The sequence below is a fragment of the Mesocricetus auratus genome, unplaced genomic scaffold (assembly GCF_017639785.1).
Source record: "Mesocricetus auratus isolate SY011 unplaced genomic scaffold, BCM_Maur_2.0 Super-Scaffold_100018, whole genome shotgun sequence".
Lineage (NCBI taxonomy): Eukaryota > Metazoa > Chordata > Mammalia > Rodentia > Cricetidae > Mesocricetus > Mesocricetus auratus.
This window is the reverse complement of record NW_024429199.1, coordinates 43,584,503-43,608,579: the sequence shown is the minus strand read 5'-3', so window position 1 is coordinate 43,608,579 and position 24,077 is coordinate 43,584,503. Positions and strand designations below refer to the sequence as shown.

The following is a 24,077-nucleotide window of genomic DNA, read 5'->3' as shown; positions in this document are numbered from 1 at the left end:
CATATGATTAATATATTGATAATACTGCAAACAAATGATTAGTATCAGTAGTAACATTTTAGCCTTTGGAAAGATCGACTTCAAAGGGGACTACAAAATATTTTAGAAACAGCTCTGCAGACAGACAACCCAGAAAAATCATCCGCAGAGCATCTCTTAAACCCAAAAGCATGATTCAGAGAACACAAAACAAATGGCAGGGGTGAAAGGAGAGAGAGAGGAAGAGCACAAACACAGGATGCTTACTTGTTGGCACAGTGACAATGAAGGCTTTGGAGTGGGGCCCCTGGCCTCTCCGGTTTGTGGCCCGGATTTTGAACAGATAGCGTTCCCCAGGCTGCAGACCATCCACCATGGCAGAAGTAGTGTGTCCAGAGAAGGTGAGGGACTTTGCTCCAAATGGCTTGAGAGCCGGGGCATATGAGAGAATGTATTCTGAAATGATTTGGCAGACGGTTGGAAGGAAGAAAATGAAAACAGTCCTGTATTCGGCAGACAGACTGTGTGGGCAGAATGGATTAGAACACACATTGTTGACGCTAACACCTTGGCGTTGCACACCTGGTCAACAGATGCAGCAGCAGAATGGGACGCAAGGGAAGTTCACACTCGTTAGAGCCCTCGGGGATTACAAGCAGGCAACTTGCTATTTAAGGAAGCACACGGGGAGGGGGCAGTTACACTTGATCACACAGACACACACACACACACACTAGTTTAGAGGGTTCTGTCTATTTACAAACTTTCTATAGTGGCATTATCATACTCCAATGTAAGAAACCAAGGGGCCCCAAAAGTGTCAACTCCCAGAAACTGATTCTGAGTAACTACTCACATCAAATTTCATTTACCAAGTGGAGTGGCTTTGAGTACATTAACTCAGAAAAGAATTCCATATTTGGCATAAAGCTTCCTTCTTGTAAGAATTACAAAAGTTCTTATTAACTGTATGTGGCTGAGATTATTTCATAGTATTTAAACCTGTGAAGAATCATCACTCATAGAGTGTGGTCCCTAATGTTTCCACTTTTATTGGCTTGTCTATAAGCACAGAATGCTCTTGGAGTTTGAAACCCATGGACAGTCCTGTATAAGGAACTGTTTCTTTTATTACAAGTGAATTTGCTTATATCTATATTTTTAAACTTGTTCTTTATTTTATATCTTTGAAATTTAAAAATATTGCATCATTTTCCCTCTCCCCCCTCCTGCCCTTCCCAAGCCAGCCATGAAATCATGTACATGCATATAACATTTGATAGGCTGAGAAGTTTGTATCTATATATTTAGAAATATGTACACGCATATATGCAACAATAAAGGCAAAGGCATATTTCACAGTATGATTTTAATGTTCAACAAAGAATTGTCCTTGCCTATTCTCTCAATGATTTAAAATTCAAATAACTTACCAAGCTAACAAGAGAATAGCCTCAGAAAAATCATGGGAATCACAGGAAAATAAAACAATTGCTCGAGTATGGAGGAATCTTCACTTTTTTCTAAAGTCTGAGCTTTTAAAAGTACACTAAATCTTTCAACTAGAAATGTCTTTGCACTGTCTGTTGGGCAAACAGCATTCTTTTCTCATAGAACTAGTCATTTGTAGTGACAAAGAGTGAGATATAAGATAGTCCCCATGCTACAAAACATTACAATTATGATTCCTTGGTGGATTAAGTACATTTAGAAAATGCTTAACCATGTCAGAATGTTACTGTCTTACTATATTTTATGTTTCCCAGACACAGAAAATGTCCCCCAATTAACTATGAATTTTAATCTCACAATTATACCCACAGGGAAACTAAACCAGGGTTAAGAAACACAAATCTTGCTTCTTCAAGAACTCAGTAGCTATTTTTTTCCAAGATTTGGCTGGTGACAGGTGGCTTCCCTCACGATTAGTTGTGATACACTCTAAGACATGAGAGAAAGAATGAGTGTTCTGAAAATAAATCCACTAGATGGCCAGTAACTGCTGTTGTCAAAAACTAAACATCTAGTCAGCCGAAAAGTTGTCTTGACTTCCTTTGAGAGGCCTGTCTGGCATCACAGTCCTTATACACAGTAAGCAAAAATCACCACTTAAAGGAACCAGTTAAATATATGTTCTCTTCATTTGTTCCTGTGTGGGATGGGGACAAGTTAAAAGAATAAAAATCTATTCTTTCTGAAAGGTGAAAAGGAGATAAGTATAGAAAATGTCATGCTCGCTGTCTTCCTGGAGCCCCATTGTCCTATGAAAAGGCACACTTCTTGTGAGCCAAGTCATCGTACGGTTGGATGGGGAAAAAAAAAAAAAAAGAACCATTCAATAGTTTCCATCAGGAAATTCTCAAAGGAAACCAGTCATGGTTTTCTGTGTTTCTCTAAGCCTAAACAAACTGCTCAGAGCTTTTGGATGTTTCAGAATTAAATTTGCCTCTCCCAAATCTAATGTGGTAGTTTGAATGTAATTGACTCCCATAATGTCATAGGGAGTGGTTCTATTAGGAGGTGTGGCTTTCTGGGAGTAGGCGTGGCCTTGTTGGAAGAAGTGAGTCACTATGGTGGCAGGCTTTGAGATCTTCTATACCCAAGATATCGTCCGGTGTCTCAGTTCACTTCCTGTTGCCCGCCCAAGCTGTAGAACTCTCAGCTCCCTGTCTGCCTCTCTGTCCCACCATGAAGATAATGGACTGAACCTCTGAAACTGTAAGCCAGCCCCAAATAAATGCTTCCTTTATAAGAGGTCTTGATGTCTCTTCACAGCATCCGAGACCCTAACTAAGCCACCTAGTAACGATAAAAAGGATTCCTTTCACTAAATAAAGATTCCTTCTTCCCTACCATGAGGCTATACTCATCAGTAAAGTCAGGCATAATCCAATGTGAGTCTTTAAAATATCTCCAGATTTCTGAAACTTTTACACTGAAATGAAAAGCTCTGTTTTCTTAACAGTCCCAACAGACTATTTTATAACTTCACTAGCTGTACACATCTCATTTTATTTTTATTCTTTTAAAACGCTGATAATCTTTTTCTCTATTTTTTTATCCTTTCCTTGACCCAAATAAATCAATATAGACTGAAATTTAGGGAACAAATCCACTTTCTGGAAGTCATGACTTAAGGTTTTCAGCCCCATTAAAACTATTTACGATCTCGCTAAAGATCTTTATGGTTCCAGCAGATCCCTGCCGGCTTCTCCTTTCAGGGTCTCTCAGGCACGATGGAAAACTCTAGATTTAGTATGGGGTGTAAAGGTTATGATAGCACTCAGTGCAGCCAAAAAACGTCTCCAGGGTGGCTATCCTGAAGTGCCTGCCTACAGGAAGATGAGAGGACTAACTGGCAGGTGATGACGTACCCCTGCACGATGCCTCCGGGTACCCCTGGTTAGCACCTAAAGGAGCATTGCTCATAAAAGCCTCTCAGAGAGCAAGGAGGGGACACCTACCTTTCACTCTCCCCTCAGTCTCTGGCAGTGCGTCCCAGGACACAGTGACAGCTGTGGGCTTGCCGCTGACTGGCCAGACCTTCAGGTTCTCAGGCGCTATGGTGGGAGCTAGAAGAAGATGACAGGGAATCGGGCATTTCACAAGGCCCTCGTGCACCTCCTGAATGGAAGTAGCGACAGGCCCCTCACAAGCTAGTCACTGAAGAGATGGTGTGTTCCCACTGATGGCACGCAAGAGATGATTCTACACTCCTTCTTGTAAAGTGACTTAATGTCACTTTCCACAAACTCAAGCAGTGAGTTTAGAGACATCTAGAAACAGGCTTTTAGGAATTCCAGTTTTCTCTTTTGGATCAGTATTACAGCATTATAAGTTCAAAATCTGCAACATCCTTTTGGTACAACTTTTGTTTTTTTCTGACAGGGACTCTCATTATGCTGCCCTGGCTGACCTGGAACTTGTTATGTAGACAAGACTAGCCTTGGATTCACATAGAGCTACCTGCTTCTGCGACCCAAGTGCTAGGATAAAATTCATGCCACCGTATCCAGCCTAGTACAACCTTTAAACATGTAGTTCTGGCTGTTGTTGAATTATAGCCTTGGTTATAGAAAAGATTTTTCCCCAAACTCAAATATAACCCCAGCCTCAGGAAGATCATACAGCAAAAGCTATGCCACCCAGGGACATCTATGGCCACAATAGCAACTTACATAAGCTATACACTGGAGCTTGGTAGTTTCAACACGCCAGAAGAACATGTTGGTGGAAATCCGCTATCAGAGTATAAAGCATGGACCCAACAAAGATGCTCCTCAACGTCTTTCATCTCTCTCTCTCTCTCTCTCTCTCTCTCTCCATCCCCTCCTCTCAATAGTTCTAAACCCAAACACTCTTAACTCTAATTCTAACTATACATACAAACTCTACTAGGAAGATTTACAGTTAGTGAGGTTTAAAAACTGCAGTGTCTCCCTGTGTCACCACTGACTTCTGGAACTGCACTAGGTCTCAGTTCAGGAGTGGCCCTCAGTTGAAACACCAAGGCCATTTCAGATACAAACCAGATTCCGGCGTTCTCTGGAAGATGGATGCACTCCACTTGCCGTCTCGTTCGCCTTGTGAAATCCGGACTGCGAACTCATACACAGTGTCTGGGAGCAGGCTGTCCACCAGTGCACGCCTGTTAGACACTTGCTTGTAATCCCACCTGGCCGACTCCCCCTTCTCTCGGTAGCGTACAGTGTACTGTCTACGAGACAAGAACATAACCCTCAGGCTGGGGCCCAGTCTTTGAAGCTGATTTCCAGCCTCTTTCCTGTTTGTTTCTCCCCAGTGACTTTTGGGAGTAAGCAGGGAGATATGAGGAGAAAAATCTAAACTTTCAACTGTAGATGAGGTCCCTGAAGCAGACTAAGAAATACAGTGTACTGTTGTCCAAGACTAAAAATGTCCCATTATTCCAAAGATCAAACAGGGAAGACAAAAGGAAGGGATAAAGGGAGGCAGGCGGAATTTATGAGCAACTAATTTCTCGGTGATGTGTGTGCTCGTCCACTGAAGGGTGGGACACGTGAGAACCCCAAGAGCCGGAACTAACTCCAGGTAGCACGCACACGCACACACACACACATGCATGAGCACAAGAAACCTCATTTCATGCTCAGTTGTACATGTTCTACAGACTCAGGAGAACAGGGAGCATGTGGTCTTGATAGACTTGCTGCTGTGAAATGGAACAAAAATCTGTAACAGAGCAGGACACAGTGGCTTAGAGAGGTGTGTATGATCTTAGAGAGGAGTGCATGATCTTAGAGAGGTGCATATGATCTTAGAGTGGTATGTATGATCTTAGAGAGGAGTGCATGATCTTAGAGAGGTGTGTATGATCTTAGAGAGGTGTGTATGATCTTAGAGAGGTGTGTATGATCTTAGAGAGGAGTGCATGATCTTAGAGAGGTATGCATGATCTTAGAGAGGTGTGTATGATCTTAGAGAGGAGTGTATGATCTTAGAGAGGAGTGTATGGTCTTAGAGAGGTGTGTATGGTCTTTGAGAGGTGTGTATGATCTTAGAGAGGTGTGTATGATCTTGGAGAGGTCGGGTATGATCTGCATGGGGAGACATATCAAATGTACTGATTCTCAAAAACCCCAGACAGCAGACATCCATGACACTCTGGGGGCAGCACGCCCTGAAGACTGGACCTCTTCTAATGGAGCTTTTCTCCATGGCTTCTTCCCAGTAGAAAGCCTTTGAGGCACTAAGAGTGTTTGTCTATTGAGGGATCAGGAGAGAGAGCTCAGTTGGTGAAGTGCTTGCAAGGCAAGTGCAAGACCAGAGTCTGAGTCACAAACGCCATGTTAAAAAAGGCCAGATGTGGGGTACATGCTGGCAACTCCAGTTGTTGGGAGGCAGAGACAGGGAGAGCCCCAGGGGCTTGCTGACCAGCCAGCCTAGCCCACTTGGCAAGCTTCATGCCAGTGATAGGCCCTCCCTCAAGACCATAAGCAAAAAGAAGACAAAGGACACCTGAGGAACGACACCTAAGGCTGACCTCTGGCTTCTGCATGCATATGTAGATGTGCGCACACATACACACACACACACACATACACACGCACGTGTTATTGATTATATATAGAAGGCAAGAGAAGGCACCAGCTGCAGACATGGTGCAGCAATTAGCAAAGTCGCCTTGCTAAGGAGAGCCTCGCTTCCTCTGGTTTTCAGCAAGATGTTAGGAACTACAGCCCAGAAGCAATCCTGAGCACTTCCTGTTGTGGGGAGTACATGGACAGAGAAACACAGTGGCTCTTCTGAGTCCCTCAGTAGAAACGTGTCATTCTACCAGCAGACACTCAAGGCTGCACTGTGCCTACTATGGATCACAGTGTATACACACAATCTGAGCATTATGTTTCTTTTATTTCAAAGTATGTCCCACTTTTCTGCTGTAGATAGGTTCAAAACTCAGTATGTAATAACCAGGCCATGAATCTTTGGCTTCTTCTTGGTTGTATAAACTATCAAGTCTTGGAACACAGAAAAAAAACTTTTACCCATATTCAGGGGGTTTCTCTGCAATGTGGCAAACCATAGAGCTGGCATAAAGATTATTCTAACTTGATAAATTGTCTTTGTCTGTTGCTACTACAGATGTGGATGAAAGACAGAGCAGCACAACATCACAAGCTAAGAGAAAATGATCTCTTGGTTACACGCAACAAGCAGGACTTGACACACTTCGGAGATCAGCGAATGTCTACTGAGGAGTCACGTGTTAGCATTAGACAAACATCCACCACTCTACATAAAAACCTGTCCCGCCTTTTCTCCAAGAAAACTCCTCTCACAGTGAATACTGCACAGAGGGAAACTGAGGCAGAGCAACAACAAACATAGGAGAATTCCACACATGAGACACAATGGAGCCAGTGAAATGTGAATTCTGTCCTGTGAATCACACACCCAGGCCCTGCTTGGCTTGCAGGAAATGGATTGCCACAGAGTACTAGACCATTCAGCAGCAAAAGAGGGGTCATCCCCCACAGGGGAAAGACAATAAAATCGGGCAGGAGAGGTGCCTCGGAGGTTAAGAGCACCGGGCTCTTCCGCAGGACCCGGGTTTGGCTCTCAGCACCTTCATCTCTAACACCAGCTCCAGAATATTTGATGCCCTCTTCCTCCTCTGTGGGCAGCAACCATGAACATGGCACACATACATACATGCTAGCAAAACATTCGTGTAAAAAAAGTGGAAATAAATACATCTTCACAGAGCTAAACAAAGAAAACTACTGAATTCATTCAAAGGCCAGAGAAGCCGTATTTCGCGTACATAAACACACGAAGCAAGCCTGTGTACCTGGATGCGGCAACTCTCTTCTGCTTTTCCACGAGAGGATCCACCCAGGCCACGAGCACAGACTGGGATGAGATGACCCGGACACTGATATCTTCAGGTAGGTCCAGCTCACTGTCTTCTGAAATGACAGTGGGCACACAAAACGTCTCCTCTCACCATCGGCTCCACACTGACTTCTTCCGGCCAAGCCCAGCCTAACTTTTAGTTGCTGGAGCTTCATTTAGGTAAAATGAGATGAACAGGTTACGTGATTGTTTTGTCTATATAGAGGGGATGCGATGGTTTGAAAGAAAACGGCCCACAAAGGGAGTGGCACTATTAGGAGGTGTGGCCTTGCTGAAGTAGGTGTGGCCTTGTTGGGGGAAGCGTGCCACTGTGGGGGCGGGCTTTGAGATCTCTTTTGCACAAGTTTCTCTCATTCATGACACTCACACAGTCTCCTTCCTGTTGACGGAAAGATGTGGGGCTCTCAGCTACTTCTCCAGTGTCACGCCATGATGATAATGGTCCGAGACTCTGAACTGTAAGTCACCACCCCAGTTAAATGTTTTCCTTTATAAGAGTTGCTGTGGTCATGGTGTCTCTCCACAGCATTAGAACCCTTAACTAAGACAGCGGGGAAATGTCTCTACTCTTTCTTTTCTTAGCCATTGTCTGGGAAGCAAGTAGTTCGCTACAAAAGCTGCCGAACCAATCAGCATGCAGAAGTGGTTCGCTACAAAAGCTGCCGAACCAATCAGCATGCAGAAGAGGTAAAGGGGCTGCTACCCCTTGGTAGAAAACCCTGCAGGGAGCTCAGTGCTTGCTTGTTACGCGCTGTAAATTTCTCAGAAACAACAAAACCTGCATGAGCGCATGCATGTGGGGCAGGAGGAGTTCCCTTTGTTATTCCTTAGAGACCGTGATGTGAAGTAAAACTTCTGCTTTAAACGGGGTTATGAATCTCACGGGAGTCCATGTTCTTCGCATTTTAGGTTATGTGGTTGCAAGGCAGATTAAATGTTATATTCAGATATAAGGTAGAGGTGCATTTGCCAATTTCTTACTGGGACTTATTTTTGTCACCAAAACTATAGCCACAAAGTTCACTGTCTTAGTTCAGTCTCTAACTAATGAAGATTCCCAAGGTGTCTTCAACTTTGCTTGTAACTCTCTTTTGTTTTGGTTTTCTTTATATGGGTCTTTTTTTTTTCAAAAGAATACAGATTTTACCTAAGTGGGGCGAGTTGGAATGGACTGTTAGAAAATGTGTCTGTCCCCTGTGATGGTAATCAGGGAATGATACAAATGAATCAGGGTTTACATGGGACAACTCTATGCACCATGTGAAGGCATAGTAGTTTCATTTTACACCGTCACCCCACTAAGGGACTGTGCCAGGGTTTTCCCTTTCCTGCTTAGTTTTTGTCAACCTGACACAACCTAGCGTCATCTGGAAGAGAGAGCCTCACTAAAGAACTGCCCTGATCAGACTGGTGTGTGGCCATGTCGATAAGAGATTATCTTGACTGATGACTGATGTTGGAGGACCAGCTGGGATCCACCCCCAGGGAGGTGGACCTATGCTGTGTAAGAAAGCTAGCTGGGTGTGGGCCAGTGGGGGACCAGAACCAGCATTCCTCCACAGCTTCTGCTTCAGTTCCTGTGTCACTGTCTGCCCTGACTTCCCTCAATGATTGACTGTCACCAAAAGGGCAATATGATGTTAACCCTTTCCTCTCCTGAGCTGCTTCTGGTCATGGTGTTTATCCCAGCAACAGAAAGGGATGAGAACACCTTAAATTGAGGTTCATGGCCAGAGAAGGTTTGAGCGTAATTTGTTGATATTATTAGTGATGTAACAAATACTCATCAATGGATGTGAGGAAAAATGTACTTCAATAAGTGCACAACGCTTGGGCTATCAGGGAACCCCAACTGTGTATTTCCAGATACTCTCCATGCCATGGCTTCTGCATACAGTGAGCTACGATGGCCTGTGTGTCTCCACGCTGCACCAGCAGGCCAGCCCTCTCTCTTGCTTGGTTCAGGGTCTCACTAGGGACAGTTAACAGAGGGACTAAGCTGTGTCTTTCCATGAAGTGATGTCTCACTCCCTCTAGCACTGCAAAGCAACTGTGCTAGGAAGTTATCCATACTCCTCAGTGAAGCAGACGTTACCAAAAGAATTCTCCTGTCTCTACGCATGAAGGAAACGTGTTCATTCCTCTGGCAGTCTGCCCTACAGGTCCCTTCTTCATTCCCTGTGAGACCCACCAGCTCATCATCCCACCACAGCCAGCATCACGTAGAAAGCAGCATTCACACCCGACCATGGTTTCACCAATTGCATCCTTGGAAACATACCTGAATTCTTGCGTTTTGTGAGGGCAGCCCTATAGACTGGCTGACTCTGCCCCTGGGAGTTGGTGGACTGCAGGGAGACCACATACACCGACTCAGAGGCTGTGGACCAAAGAGCAGGACATGGGACAGTGCCCTCATTCCTCAGGAACCTATCTGCCCTAACAGCTTCTAGGCCCTCCCCTCACCGGCCCCTACCACAACATGCTAAACATTTCATATGTCAGTCTTCATTTAGTCCTTATTATTCCCTGCAAAGAAGCCCCTATCACTGTCCTTACTTCACAGGACAGGATAGGATCAGAGGGGTAAGGTGACTGCCAACGTCATAGAGTAGTTGGGCCTTCTAACAGGTTCTACACGATTTTGGGGCCCTGGTTCTTATCAGCTTCAGATGAGGTAGGAGCAGGCCCGAGGCAGCTGTCACAGAGATACAGCAGAAAGTACCCAACACTAGAAGCACACTTCTCTCTGTGCCTTGGTTATTGAATACTGGGTGGAAATACAACCTCCAAACTGACACCAACATCACCACCCAAAGACCCCAGGGGAACCCCACATACACCCCATCAGTGCAATCCTTGGCTGGCTCATTTCTCAGCCTCTGTTGCATGAGAGCAAACTATCGTGCTTCACTTCCCAAGTCTCCCGTCTGGCATTTTCCTGAAGGTCTTCAAACTTGCGTGTCCTCCATCATTCACCACGGCTGGGGCCAGATGCTGCCGTCCTCTCCCTTCTGTGGTCCTGAGGCCCTCTGCCTGCAGGGCCTGCTCCATCCCCTTCCATGTGGCGCCTCCTTTGACTATCGCTTCGGCATTGCTACGTCTCCCAGGGATTTCACTGACACAGAAGACCACCCATAAAATGTGTTTAGGTTGTCTAGGGGTGAGATGCACCGCTGACAAGACTTCAGTCCAGTCTCCAAGGTTCCCCCGTGCGTGTCCACTTCCTGTAATGGCCCCTGGCCGGTGGCATCTCTGGGGCGAACAGTGTCAAAGTGTTTCTCGGAATCGATCACGAAGTCGGGCACAGCAGACCCTGGAGAATTCACCTCTCCCTCACCCCACCCTGCCCTGAAGCAAGCTTCTGGTAAGGCCTTCTCTTCACACAAACCCACCAGGAGAAGTCCAATCTGTTGATGGGATGATGACTCAAAAGCCAACACATTGTAGAACCCTTAGAGGGGCCGACCCTGTGAGATTACACTGGGCTTAGAGCTCGCGTGAACCTTAGGTCCAGATCTGCTCGAGCTGAGGCAGCAAAAGAGCAAGCTCTCATCATCTTCAGGTGAGCAGGGGTGTATGACTGCCAAGACGAAAAACTGGCAGGACCAGCCGTGAAGGACAGGGCGATGCCAAATCACGTTTGAGTGTCTGATGGGAGTGAGGCGAGCGTTCATGGGAAGCGCTCCACGGGAACAGCACTCTCCCACAGTATTAGACGTGCAGAGTGTCTCTTCACAGAGCACAACCAGCCTGGATTCTCCTGCTACCTTGGCTCTCTCCACATTTCTTGGAGCATTGGTGAAGAGAGCCAGTCGGTGTCTTTAGATGGCTCAGGGGTTCTGTGTGGCTCAGAAGGACTTGTGCCTCCTTGTGGGAACCATGTGGACACAAAGAATACCACACAGTTGTCTCATGCTGGAAGCACCCAAGAGGCCTGACAGACACTCTCCCGCAGTGTCCAGCAGGAGGCTGAGCATAGCATCTGATAAAACAGATTTCTGGGATGCTTCAGAAAGAGATGCATAGCCATCTGCCCAGGGTCTTCCTGAGTTCAAATCTGAGCTGCTCACACTGCAGCATGGTCCAGGGAGCCAGGACTGGGAGTCCTGGATACTAGCAGACTGTCTGCCTAGGCTACCTAAGGATCTATACTTATGCCCTTAGCAGATGAGCCCTCAGAGCAAACCAGGCCAGAACTCTGTGCCCAGGAAGCTGCTCTCACCTGAGCTCAGATCATTGTGCACCACGGCTTGGCTGTGAGTCTCTCTCTCTGTCTCTCTCTCTCTGTCTCTCTCTCTCTATCTCTCTCTGTCTCTCTGTCTCTCTCTGTCTGTCTGTTTCCTACATATCCTGACTTCACTCCCTCTTCCTGTCATCTGCATGCTCCTCACCTGTCTTGGAGAAGAACTCATCCTTATGATGGAGGTGCCGAGCAAGATGCGCTGTACCCCCTTCCCCGAGTTACCCTCTTGCACCCCACAGGCCTGTGGGTGCCTCTTTTCCTCCTTCCACCCCAGTCTCTGTTCCCTACGCTGCCACCCTCCACCTCCAGCCTGCACACCCCTGAGTGACGTGAGCCTTCATCTCCACTGTCTACACCATCAAGTTTGTGAGAGCCTGAGAGCTGCCTGACTACACTTGAGTGAAGAGATCAGATGTTTTTCTAGAATCTTCTGAGTGGGCCCAGGAAGCCATAGCCTCTCCCTTGCTTGGCCTTGGCCCCTTGAGAAATAAAAGAAGCATGAACCATGGGGGCTAAAATACTTATCACCGGTAAAAGAGCAAATGGGAGAGCATGTGATGGGGGAAATCCTTCTGTGTATGTGTCAATAAAGCACTGTTGGCCAATAAGGAAACAAGATAGGTGGGACTAGGAGTCGAGGAGGATTCTGGGAAAGAGAGGCATAGTCAGTCATGATGTAGGATGCTGGAGAAGTAACATGCCCGGACCCTTCCTCCGGAAATACTTAGATTAGCAATTATGGGTTAAATACTTAAGTCAGAGCTAGCCAGTAAGAAACCAATAAAGCGGCCAACAGCTTATAACTAATATAGCGTCCTGTGTGTTATTTGGGGGCTGAGACAGCAGCGGGACCCAAGTGGCTGGTGGGAAGACTACACATTATGCCCACGAGCCAAGGGGCTTTCCACCGTGAGTTCTAGCACAAGACGGTTGTGCTGCCAGGGCTGCCCTGCACCCTCGAGTCTCTGTATCTTGGCTTCCCTGGGAAGAGAGTGTAAAGGAGTCCAGAATGACAAGAGGGCAGGGCCAAGGACAACAGTGACGGGGCCGTTGGTCCTTCCTCCAGGTGCAGCATCCGCAGGGGCTACAGCATCTTCTCAGAACATCGCTTGTGCCCCTGTCTAGCTTGCTAGCAAAGGTTCTGACCTATTAAGATGGACCACCCAGTGTCCTCTGATCCCAGCAAATGTGCCCACCAGCACTCCTGGCAGGCTTCACTCGGCTGTCCTAGGGCCCAATCTCAATGGGACTCAGGGTTCAGGGTCTTGGGATTTGAAGAAGAAGCTGCAAAGAACAAAGTAATGAGAACAGGACCGCATTTTCCCTCCCCACCACTCTTCACCACTAGCCAAGTGCCCTGGCTCAAGGCATCTGTGTGTAGAAACAACTGAGGAGAAGGGCAGCCCTGCCACTGAGTAAAGGCTAATATGACAGAGGACACGGCAGGACGGGACAAAGAGGTGTTGTGGTTTGAGTGGGAACTGTCCCCATGGGCTTATGAGTTTCAGCACTTGGCCGCAAGCTGGTGGCACTGTCTCAGGAGGTGGCAGACCCTTCACAGGGTGAGGCTTGCTGGAGGAAGTGTGTTACCAGAGGCAAGCCCTGTAAGTTTTGTAGCTGGCCCCTGCTTCCTGTTCACTCTGCTTCTTGTTCTGCCAAGATTTGAGAAGTCCCCGCTGCACACTCCTGTACCCAGACAGCCACCTGCCTCCATGACTTTTCCTCTGTGTGGGGGTCCATCCCCTCAGCTGTGAACCAAAAGAACCCTATCTTGTCACAGCAGGGGGCAAAGCAACCTCAGATAATCATCATGGCGGAAGACGTACCCAGCTAAGACAGTGTTCTGTCTTGAACGAGCTTATGAATACTGAAGTGATAGACGTACTGGAATTTCAAACTCACCGAGCTTTTTAATTTCATGTGACCTCTCATCTCTGGTCAGTGGGACATAATTCATCTTCCGGCCACTTTCCCCATAGCCCAGAAGAAAACCTCGAGATCTGCGTGGACTCTTGGCTCCAGACAGGCGTGGCGCCTTCCATGCAACGGACAGCCTGTCGTCTGAGGCTCGGACGCGCAGACGTACAGGCTTGTTGGGCACTTCCTTTTCTTAAAAAGGACATGACATAGAAACGATTAAATGATGCAGCACATGGAGTTTACATATGTATGTGAAATCTCTGCACACATTGAGCCTCATCCAATAATTAATTGCTGGGCTTAAAGCACTCATTTGGGGTAGCCTGTTCCATTAGGTTCAAGTCTCCACACGGACTTCTGCTTCTTGTCGAGAGGTCTCCTGAACTTAAAATGAAAACAGAGCTTGGAGACGTTATGATGTTCCTTTTCCTCTACTTCCTCTCACCCCTTTAGGCCAGACAAGCTACATACTCTTTGGCGAGAGCTAGCAGTAGATATTAAGATACAGCAGAGTGGTTAGGTGCTGTTAATTACTAGTCTCCAGGAGGCTTTTTCTCTGTCATGCTGAGAAGGTGGCTTTCCTTGCTTTAATGAGCTAGATTAGCCCATTTCGACCTGCAGTCTCTATTCCCACCCCCATGTAAGCCCTGCCCCGTGACAAACCTTGGCTCTGCCCACCACTGCCGATATTGTCTGGCATTCTTATGAACAAGTTAGCCAGTTTCTAAAAATCTTGAACTGACTTGAAATGTTCCCATTGTTAACGCTCTCAAAGCAATGTGTCGTGGGGACACTAGTGAGTGTTGAGAGCTTTGCATGGGCACTGAGAAAGAACCAGTGTGTTGAGGGCTTTGCATGGGCACCGAGCGAGAACCAGTGTGTTGAGGGACAAAGGTTTGTGCGTCATGTGACCACCATGTCTGCCCACCGCTAAGTTTGATTACCTTCTGGCCCTCATCTGAGGATGCTGCTAAGTGAAGGAGCACCTCTCTGATCGCATCAGGCAGTGCTCCCGAGCATCCTCCCTTCACCATCTACATTAGCTCCAGCACCAATTCTGGCTAATTCTATTAGACCAGGAATTCCAAGCGCAGATAGAATCTGAAGACTGCCGTATGTTAGTTGTGATGGTTAGCACGCTTCACCAACACATGTGAACAGCCATTTCAGACAGTTACTCTGAACCGGCCATCCCCAATGCTGTCCTTCTAGGCAGAAGACCATGCTTTTGTGGGGTGCCTGGGGCTGCTTCATGAACCGCTGGTTACCCCCCCTTAAAGGCATCTGAGAACAGTGTATAAGTTATAGCCAAAGTTTCCTTCAATATACAAAAGTTTAAACTTTTTGTAACACAGCAAAATGGGATGAACATGGGACCTTGTAAGTCCAGGGGATGCACTCGCTGCTGCGCAGGTCCAACATTCTCAGCCTGCACTTGTTTTTCATCCGAGGAGACCTGGTGTCCCCTGGACTATTCTATGCTGACCCGTGATAAGCCAAAGACCCTTGAATTCTATAGGCATGGGATCAACAGAGAGGAAAGAATGAAGTTCCCAGAGCAGTGGGCTTCGTCAAGACCACCCAAGCTTCTTGGCTGTGGTGTGCATCCTGGAACTCCAATGTATGGAGTTCAGGCATTAACCACACGACTCTGTGGAAGAGACAAAAGCTGTCCTAATGGACTGTGAGGCTCCTGCCACCAGCAGCTGCCAATCTTCCTCCCAGGACCCTAGAATGTGGCCAGGCCCACAGAACAGCTGATAACCCAACACAACAGCCTAGGTTGGACGGAACCTTTAAGTCAGAACAGCCACTCCCATCTGTGTCCTGGTTGTCCACACCATGCCTCGGAGTCAGGAGGAAAGTCATTCGTGTCCAGAAACAAGCAGATAAAGTCACAGGGCCACTTAGTGTCAAGCAGGGGCGTGAGTCCACGTATTCATATCCCATCTGTTTAAACTCGTGACTAACTCCACATACCCTCCCACTAGCCACCTGGTCCCTACTGCTCTCAAGCGTGAAACAAGAGCTCAGTCTAGACGAGTTCCCCGAGGAATGGGCACACTATGCGCTGCCCAGCTGACTCTAAACAAATCGAACTGCAGTCTCCCTGCGGAGAAGACAAGAGAGAGTTTGGCCCAAGGCTGTTCTCAGGACAACAGGAGTGTGGGTAAAAGTCACAAAGAGAGGGCCCACAAAGAGAAGGGATGCAGTCACTTCTCCAAGGGCTTGATTCGATTCTCACGCACTTTGAAGCTTTCTTTTCCTTAGTATCTCAGCTTCTGTGCACTGTCAACCACCTTTCCCAGACCATCCCCAGAGCCTGCTTCCTACAGCAGACGCCAGCATCAGGAGAACATCCCATATGGTCAGAGTTCATTTGCAATTAAATTATTTATTTTCTCTACTCTGTGGTGCAGTAGGCTCACAAAAGCCCTCTGAAATTTTCTAATAAATTCTGTAGATCATTTATCTCGGAAACGGGAAGTCACAACTGCCAAGAGCAATCAGGCTCACAACCACCAGGGCAGAGCGTATTCATTTCAGAGTTGGCAGGGCATATTCCCCCATCAGCCTTAGCGAAACAGAGCCAGGTAAGTCACAGTTAGAGCTGGTGGGTCACAGAAGACCAGTGACAGCTACAGACCTGCCAGGCACAGAACGAAACAAGCACCCCCTGGCTGGAGACCAGGAGGCCAGGCAGGGCTGGGCTGTTCCCTCCTGATTTGTGTCATCAGCTTTGCAAGTCAGCCCATTTCTGAAGTTGTAGGGACTCCAACTTTTTTCACCATGATAGGAAAGAACAAAGGCAAACAGTCCTTCCAATGCTTTCCCAGATATAACTCCATGCCAGGTAAATATGGCAGGTTTTAAATTAGGATTACCAGACTCTAGATTCAGGGTCTACATCAAATCTACTACTTATGAAGGAACTCCTGGAACACTCTCTGACTACATCAGTTTCTTGTTCTGTGAGACTTTACATAGCAGCAGGGTATAGAGCTTATGTCTGTAAGCCCAGCACTTGGGAGCTGAAGTGAACTGAAAGCCAGCCTGGGTTATAGAATGAGCTCTGGGATAGCTTTGGCTCCAGCAATTGCCTCACCAGCTTATATCCTTCACAAAGCCATTCTTCCTGGGCAAATTCTGACACACAGACTCCTAAATCATCTCTGAATGGATTCACAAAACTCAACACAATCAGTATTTACAAATCAGTCATGTGTCACTAACAACCGAAACACGCCCTGGGAAATGCATTATCAGGTGATTCTGCCGTGTCGATGTTCTATGCCCACTTAGGTGATCATGACATCACTGAGTGACATAATTTCCAGGGCCTTGGTTGTATACGCAGCCCACAGTGATGCAGTGAGTGGCTGTACATACTTGAAAATCTCTTTAATGGCAGCATCCTCTCCACTAAATAACCTTGATACTTTTATTTCTTTACTAAATGAGTTTTGGAGTGATACTTAAATAAGATCAACTATTTAATAATTATAAAAAAGGGCTCTGAAATCTTTATTTTTGGGAAGGAACTATGAGGATATCATGCATCAGGAATTTATCTCTCCAATAACCACAGATGAAGAAACTGAGAGACAAACATGAGTGGAACCTTGCAGAGCTGGGTGGCAACAGGCACTGAGCAGGAATTACAGCCCTGTATTGTTGGAACTGTAGTCCTAGCTCACTGTGCTGTAACACATACCCAGAAGCTCCTGGCTGCTGCACTGTGAACATCCCTGTAGCCACACTAGCTTAAACACAGCAACCACTCCGGGAGAAGACCATGGTGCCTCCTGAATGCTTCAGGTGCAGTGGGAGTCCCTTCCCATTGTACACACACACACACACACACACACACACACACACACACACACACACTGTTGGTGAGATTCACAAGGTGTAGTTCTCTATCAAGAAGTCAGCCAGTGACATTCTGTCCCATTGAGGTCTACACATTGCCCTATTCCTTTCCAACTTAGAGGTGTACCAACTGATCCAAGTCTTGCTGGATGAAGTTCTTAGTCAACCATGTCAACAGATCCATTGGCTGACTTGTCCAAGGAGTCACTCAGAACCCGAAGTAGAGAAAGACAGCACACAGACATCCTGGCAGTCTCAGAGACACCAGAACAGTGTCTCTTGTCCAGTGCCTGGAGATGGGAAAGCATTTTCAGGAGGGGAAGAAAGATGCAGTCTAAAAAGCAAAACAGGGTAAAAAGGTTGAGAAAAGAACCTTGACATTCTCCAGGCTCATTGATGCCAGATAAGACATTATAGGTAACAGCAGCCAAAGAGCCTTCATGAAGGACATGAAACTAACTTCAGACACCCCCCACGGGGCCCTTCATTCAAGTCCAGCTCACTGGGTCTGTGGAATATGTCAGGAGACCCTGCCTTCCTGCTTCCTCAAATGAGGAAGCTACCAGAAGCCTGCCCATAACAAGGACAGAAAGCTATGCTGTAGTCAGAAGTGATCCCACAGGCCATTACCAAGGCGCCAGCTTCTACACCCAACAACTGGCTCCAACCAGAATAAAGGCAAACAACTTGAGCTATCCGGGAGCTACTCGGGATACAGCACTTGATCCCTTAAAACTTTTCCTCAAGGTTATCACAGGACAGCAGAGGAAACTGTCTCAGTCCCCCAAAGCCTGGGGTTACTGCGTATGCACAATCTGTCTTATCTCAAAATTCTCAAGATCACATTTGAATGTCGTAGACCACACCGCCAAGTGTTGGTGTTCACTTTACAATTGAAAACAGCATTTTTAGAGCCTAATCATTGAGAAGGGACTCCCTCTGGAGGTGGTCAGTTTTTCTCGTGCCTTTGATGGCTCCTGATCCTCAGATCCCTGGAGGCCTCAGTTTGAGTGACTCCATACATCGCAGCCAGGATGGCATTCTGTCAGTCGGCAGGTGGCTTTGCCATTGACCCCACCAGAGTCAACCATCAGAGGCTTTATCAATGCCAGCGTCTGTCTCACCATGTGGAAGCGAGGCCCGCTGTGCTGCAAGATGCCGACTCACCCACAAGTTATGGTGTGTTGACAGCAGACGACTCTGCACAGGTCTGTGGAGAAGTCCTTGCCAGGACGGCAAGAATCAAGAGCCTCTACAACTGCCTGTACAGATGTGTCTGTGTTTTCCTGAGTCACAGGTCTTCCCTGGGACTCTCACTTAGTAGGCAAGGCTAATGTCTGTGCCTATTTAGTGACAGCGCTTATCCATAGGCCCAAAAAACCAATATCTGATGCTAATATCCATGTCATTTTGATGGCATCTCACTTGTAAAAGGAGCTCAGGGTTAGCTCTTGCCAAGTCCAGTCTACTGGATTCCATTTCTGGCCTGGATTCCCATGAACACAGATAAAGGGTGATCTAGATTCTCAGCATAGCCAGATGTGAAGTCCCCCTATGCTCCTACTAGGTGTGTCAGACCCCACAGCTGCCCTAGATCCATCCGGTAGTGTGTTAGTTTCCAGGCACACTTCCTGACAGCTCACAGGGGCCACCAAAAGCAAAGAGAGCAATAATTCTTTCCTGACTTTAATAGATGATGCTTCTGGGCCCCTCAGGAGAGCCCAGGAGCAGCCTCCTAGACTATGAGGTCTAAGAGGGACCTCTGTGAAATATTCTAGGGAAAACCATGTCTCCTTTCAAAGGTTTGGTTTGGTTTTCTCTGGAATGGTTTTAATGGGAGTCTTCTTGCATTTGCTTCATCTAGGGGTCAAATGGAGAACCAGGTGTTCTGAAAATGAGAGGCCTGGTCTTGTTGGATGGATGCTTGGTTTCTTCAGCCTGTTGCCTTTAGCTGGTCCACCCTTTGCAATAAAATCCAACTGCAACTTATGAATAGCTTGATAAGAAGGAGGCATGTCTTTCTCATTTTTCAGGGTCCTAGAAAACATACACCAGGCTACCCCTCCCTGGAGCATGGCAGTATCAAACTCACATTTCTTTTTCACTTCTAGACTTTGAAAGTCAGATAGCAGCATATGGCCTCACAGATGTTGACCTCTGAACAAAGGTTGGCTTTTATTAAACAATGGTGGTCTTTCTAGAACATCTGTTCAAGGCTGCACCAGCAAGGACAGCCCAATCTCTCCAGCTTTCGGGCATGCTGGCCCTGGCCTAAGCACAGCCACTCACATGGCAAGAGCCACAAGCCCAAACAGACCTCCTTTCTTCATAACTTTTCTAGCCTCGGGCATTCCGCTTTAGCCACAACAGAAACAACCAACTAAGCAAGACAGCAAGAAGAGGCTACACTGGTTTTTCATGATTTCATGGTTAAGTCATTTCAGTGTCAAGGTATGTGTGCAACAGTACATGTGAACTTCCGAGCCAGGCATTGGGAAGGGTGATGAAGGGAAGGCTCCAAAGAGGAATCCAACCCCATATTTGCCCAGGGGTCTCATTGTGGTTTAAAGACACTCTGTGAAGGAAGCCAGTCTTCAACAGAAGGGGTGCCCCAGCCTTCCCCAAAGCAGGGAGAAGGGGAGATGGAAGTCCCCTAAGGAAGATAAGGAATGTTGTCTAATCACCTTTACCCACAGGAGAGCAGGAAGCAAGAGCACCTGATAGAAGGGAGAAGAACACAGGCCGGGAAGAGAAGCTGATAAAAATGGCTACCTTTTGCAACAGCCATCTTGGAAGAGCAAAATGTAACTATTGAAGGACAGACAGATTCTCAGAAGCAGCACTCAGACTGAGAAGCACAGCTGTGATGGTTGAAACAACACAGGTTGATTTAGCTCTTTGTTTCTCTCCCCTGGTCCAGCTATTAGAGGCCAAAGAGGTAGCACCAAGCAGCTGGGTGGTCCTGGTGGGACCAGTGAAGGCAGTTCAGAGAGAAGAGACAGTCTGAGTGCATGTCTGGGTTGAAACAGAGAAGAAACAAGCCTATGGAGGCCTCGGGACTCTACTGAGGGGAAAGGCCTGTAGAGCCGGGGCCTGACAAGGTCTGGAAGCAAGTTCATGGTGTGAGGGATAGAAGAAACAAGGTATCCAGTGTAGAAGAAACAAGGTATCCAGTGTAGAAGAAACAATGTATCCGGGATAGAAGAAACAAGGTATCCTGGATAGAAGAAACAAGGTATCTGGGGTAGAAGAAATAAGGTATCTTGGATAGAAGAAACAAGGTATCTGGGGTAGAAGAAATAAGGTATCTTGGATAGAAGAAACAAGGTATCCGGGATAGAAGAAACAAGGTATCCGGGATAGAGGAAACAAGGTATCTGGGATAGAAGAAACAAGGTATCCGGGATAGAGGAAACAAGGTATCTGGGATAGAAGAAACAAGGTATCCGGGATAGAAGAAACAAGGTATCCGGGATAGAAGAAACAAGGTATCCAGGATAGAAGAAACAAGGTATCCAGGATAGAAGAAACAAGGTATCCAGGATAGAAGAAACAAGGTATCTGGGATAGAAGAAACAATGTATCCGGGATAGAAGAAACAATGTATCCGGGATAGAAGAAACAAGGTATCCGGGGTAGAAGAAACAAGGTATCCAGGGTAGAAGAAACAAGGTATCCTGGATAGAAGAAACAAGGTATCTATCCCTACAACAGACGAGGAGTTCAGAACTCCAGCTCCAGCAAGGACCAACTTTAGCCTAACCCTGGATCTATGACAAGACATAGCAGTTAGAAACTAGGAGGTGGGGCTAGCAAATAAGCCATCATCATGGAGACTGATATGGCCCAGGATGCCTGGTATGTAATACTTACTACTAGATATACGTCCACATGTTCCTGCATTGGGGGAGCAGCTGAAAGGCCAGTGACTATAACCAAAGGGAATGTCTGGGCCACAGTGCTGGCAGCAATGACCAGAAAGGAATGGTGCACACCACACCCAACTTAGATCAAACTATCATGAACTACTGAAAGCATAAGCCACCTTCATAACTAAAATGCAATGCAAAGTTGTCATGAAGCAAAACCCAGACTTTGTTTCAGTTCTGGATCCAATTCAGCTCCACAACTTGAGGGGAAAGCACAGAAGACTGGATTTGTCAAAAGCCATAAAAGTTACTAAAATAGATACGAGCATACTCTGTGCTAAAATTAGCTAGGATGTAGCATGGTTTTCCAAGGTGAAATTTGGCAAATGAAGAGTAACTGGCCCAGCCACATCTGTGGACTGCTTAATATCAAAGTTGGGACATGGCACAGTCATGACCCCAGGGGCCTGCCTCTATGTGACCTGGTCACCCTGGAGTCATTTGGTACAGTCATGACCCCAGAGGCCTGCCTATATGTGACTTGGTCACTCTGGAGCCAGAAGTGAAGAATTCTGAAATAAATGATAGGCACCAGTATTCTAGAAAACAAACCGTGACATTGCTTCTCTGGGATGTGAAGAAGGTGAGACAGACTGACATCCCAGAAAGTGAATTCGGTACAAAGAACAGAGAAAACACTCAGATGCATGGGAAGAAGCCAGGCCTGTTGCCCAGGAACTGTGTTTTTTGCTTAGTCTATCATTTCTAAGTTCAAATTTTTCATATTTGTATGAATGACCAGACTCAGTCTCTTAAGTCCTATCCAACCTCCAGGACTCTCTAGGACATTATTCCTCCTCCTCCTTCTCCTTCTCCTCCTCCTGCCCCTCCTCCTCTTTCTCCTCCCTCCTCCTCCTATTACTTCACCATCTGGGCTTGATGATATCATCTTATCACCAGGCTTCCCTAATCTGCTTATTCAAGATTAGGATATAGTTTATTTCTTTAATAATTTGTGATTATTTCATTCTGTCCTCTCAAAATTCATATATTGATGTCCTAACCACACAACCTCAGAATGGGGCTATATTGGGATATAGGGTCCTTAAAGAGATAATCAAGTTTAAATGAGGATATCAGGTGTGCCCTCATCCAACCCAACTGTTGTCCTTTCAGAAGGAAGAGATATAGACCCACAGATGCTTGCCTTCTCTGGTGTGAGGTAGAAGAAATTCTGGGTGAATACAGAAAGATGAGACCATCTGCAAACACAGGGAATTCTTGGGGTTCAATCCCATTCACACTTTATACTCCAGAACCATTGGAAACATGTTTTGTTGTGCAAACCCTCCCCGCCCCCATTGGCGGCAGCCAGAGCCAACACTAGTCTGATGCATTGTGGTTCACTTGGCCTCCCTCTGGTTTTATTTCCCATTAGTGTGTACATTTCATGCCAATGAGCTCTTCTTGTCCCCCAGGCTAGAGACCTCTGTCCTATGCCTGCAAAACCGCAGGCACTGAAGGAATAGATTAACAACTTAAGTTCTATTTTTACATAAAGACTATTTGCATCTGATAGATCTAAGCCAGTAAAAGGAGGCCTTCTGGAATTTGAATTGAAATCCTTGTTTTCAACAGAATAAAGAATGGATTCTCCCTTGATTTCAAACAGAGCACTGGTGGAATTCCAGACACTGTCAACCAAAGCACCAACCAACTCCTGCAAGGCCTCTTGCCGAGTGCTGGTGCTGAGGTTGCATTATCTATTTCTGTTTTAAAGGCAAATGCCTTCCTGTGCACACAGACCTGCACCATTCTGAATGTCCCTTTTTTTTGTTTGTTTGTTTTGTTTTGTTTTTCGAGACAGGGTTTCTCTGTATTGTTTTGGAGGCTATCGGTCCAGTCCAGCCTCGAACTCACAGAGATCCGCCTGCCTCTGCCTCCCCAGTGCTGGGATTAAAGGCGTGTGCCACCACCGCCCGGCCTGAATGTCCCTTTTATTTGTCTGAATTATTATCCACTTAACCATTGCTCTGAACAAGAAATTGCTATTTTTTAAGTCTCAAAAGCAAAATATAAATAAAACCTTCATCCAGTGTATCTACTGTATACATGCTACCCCCTTGTTAATTACCTAGCAACTTTCTGAGTCATTAAATTGGCCCTTGCAAATATCTGGGTCCTTTTGTTCTAGTAACATCTCCTTACACATAGTATCCTACGATTAGTATCACCATGCCTAATTTATGTTACTTTATCTAGTCACCTGCACATTGTATCAGCTCATATTCCTACCCAGAGAAGAAGAATAAATAAAATACAGCAGGTTATTCTAAGAGGGATAGGAGAGGGCTGCCACATTCACGTTACTGCTATTATACATGGTTAAAACTTTTGTATTTATTATAGTTAGTGTTAAAGTCTTATTCTACCTAACTTCCAATTTCTAAATGACCATAAGTATGTAAATAGAGGGGAAAGCATGATGTATATAGAACCTGATACTATCTGTGAGTTCAGTTTCTGCTTGGATCCTGGAACACGCTCCCTGTAGATAAAGGGACTTTCTGTATTGCCAGTGTGCTAAATTTGGTCCATGGTTCCTAGTCTTCTCTCTCATGATCCTTTCCTACCCATACTATACTCTTTGTAATTCAATTCTCACTCTGTAGAATAACCTCCAAAACCATTTCTAACTCCTGTTCCCTCTTCCAGCTTTCAGCCCCTCATCTCTACCCAGCTCCGAATGCAACACCCCATAGTTGCCTCCAGCCCAACACACCTCAGCAAGA

At 46.3% G+C, this 24,077-nt stretch overlaps 1 protein-coding gene across 3 annotated transcripts in view; it reads right to left on the bottom strand.

Annotated features, from left to right (window-relative positions):
* The window catches only part of Fndc1 (fibronectin type III domain containing 1), a 76,389-nt gene that overhangs the window by 29,971 nt on the left and 22,341 nt on the right, over window positions 1–24,077 (bottom strand). The window contains exons 5-10 of one of the 3 annotated variants that reach the window (XM_013126842.3): window positions 13,526–13,732; window positions 9,659–9,757; window positions 7,313–7,430; window positions 4,509–4,696; window positions 3,444–3,551; window positions 247–435 (exon numbers count right to left, since the gene is read on the bottom strand). In XM_013126842.3, coding sequence (XP_012982296.2) covers window positions 247–435; window positions 3,444–3,551; window positions 4,509–4,696; window positions 7,313–7,430; window positions 9,659–9,757; window positions 13,526–13,732 — 909 coding nt within the window. The remainder of the gene's footprint in view (window positions 1–246; window positions 436–3,443; window positions 3,552–4,508; window positions 4,697–7,312; window positions 7,431–9,658; window positions 9,758–13,525; window positions 13,733–24,077) is intronic. The other 2 variants (XM_021224641.2, XM_040728100.1) reach the window with 2 other exon arrangements.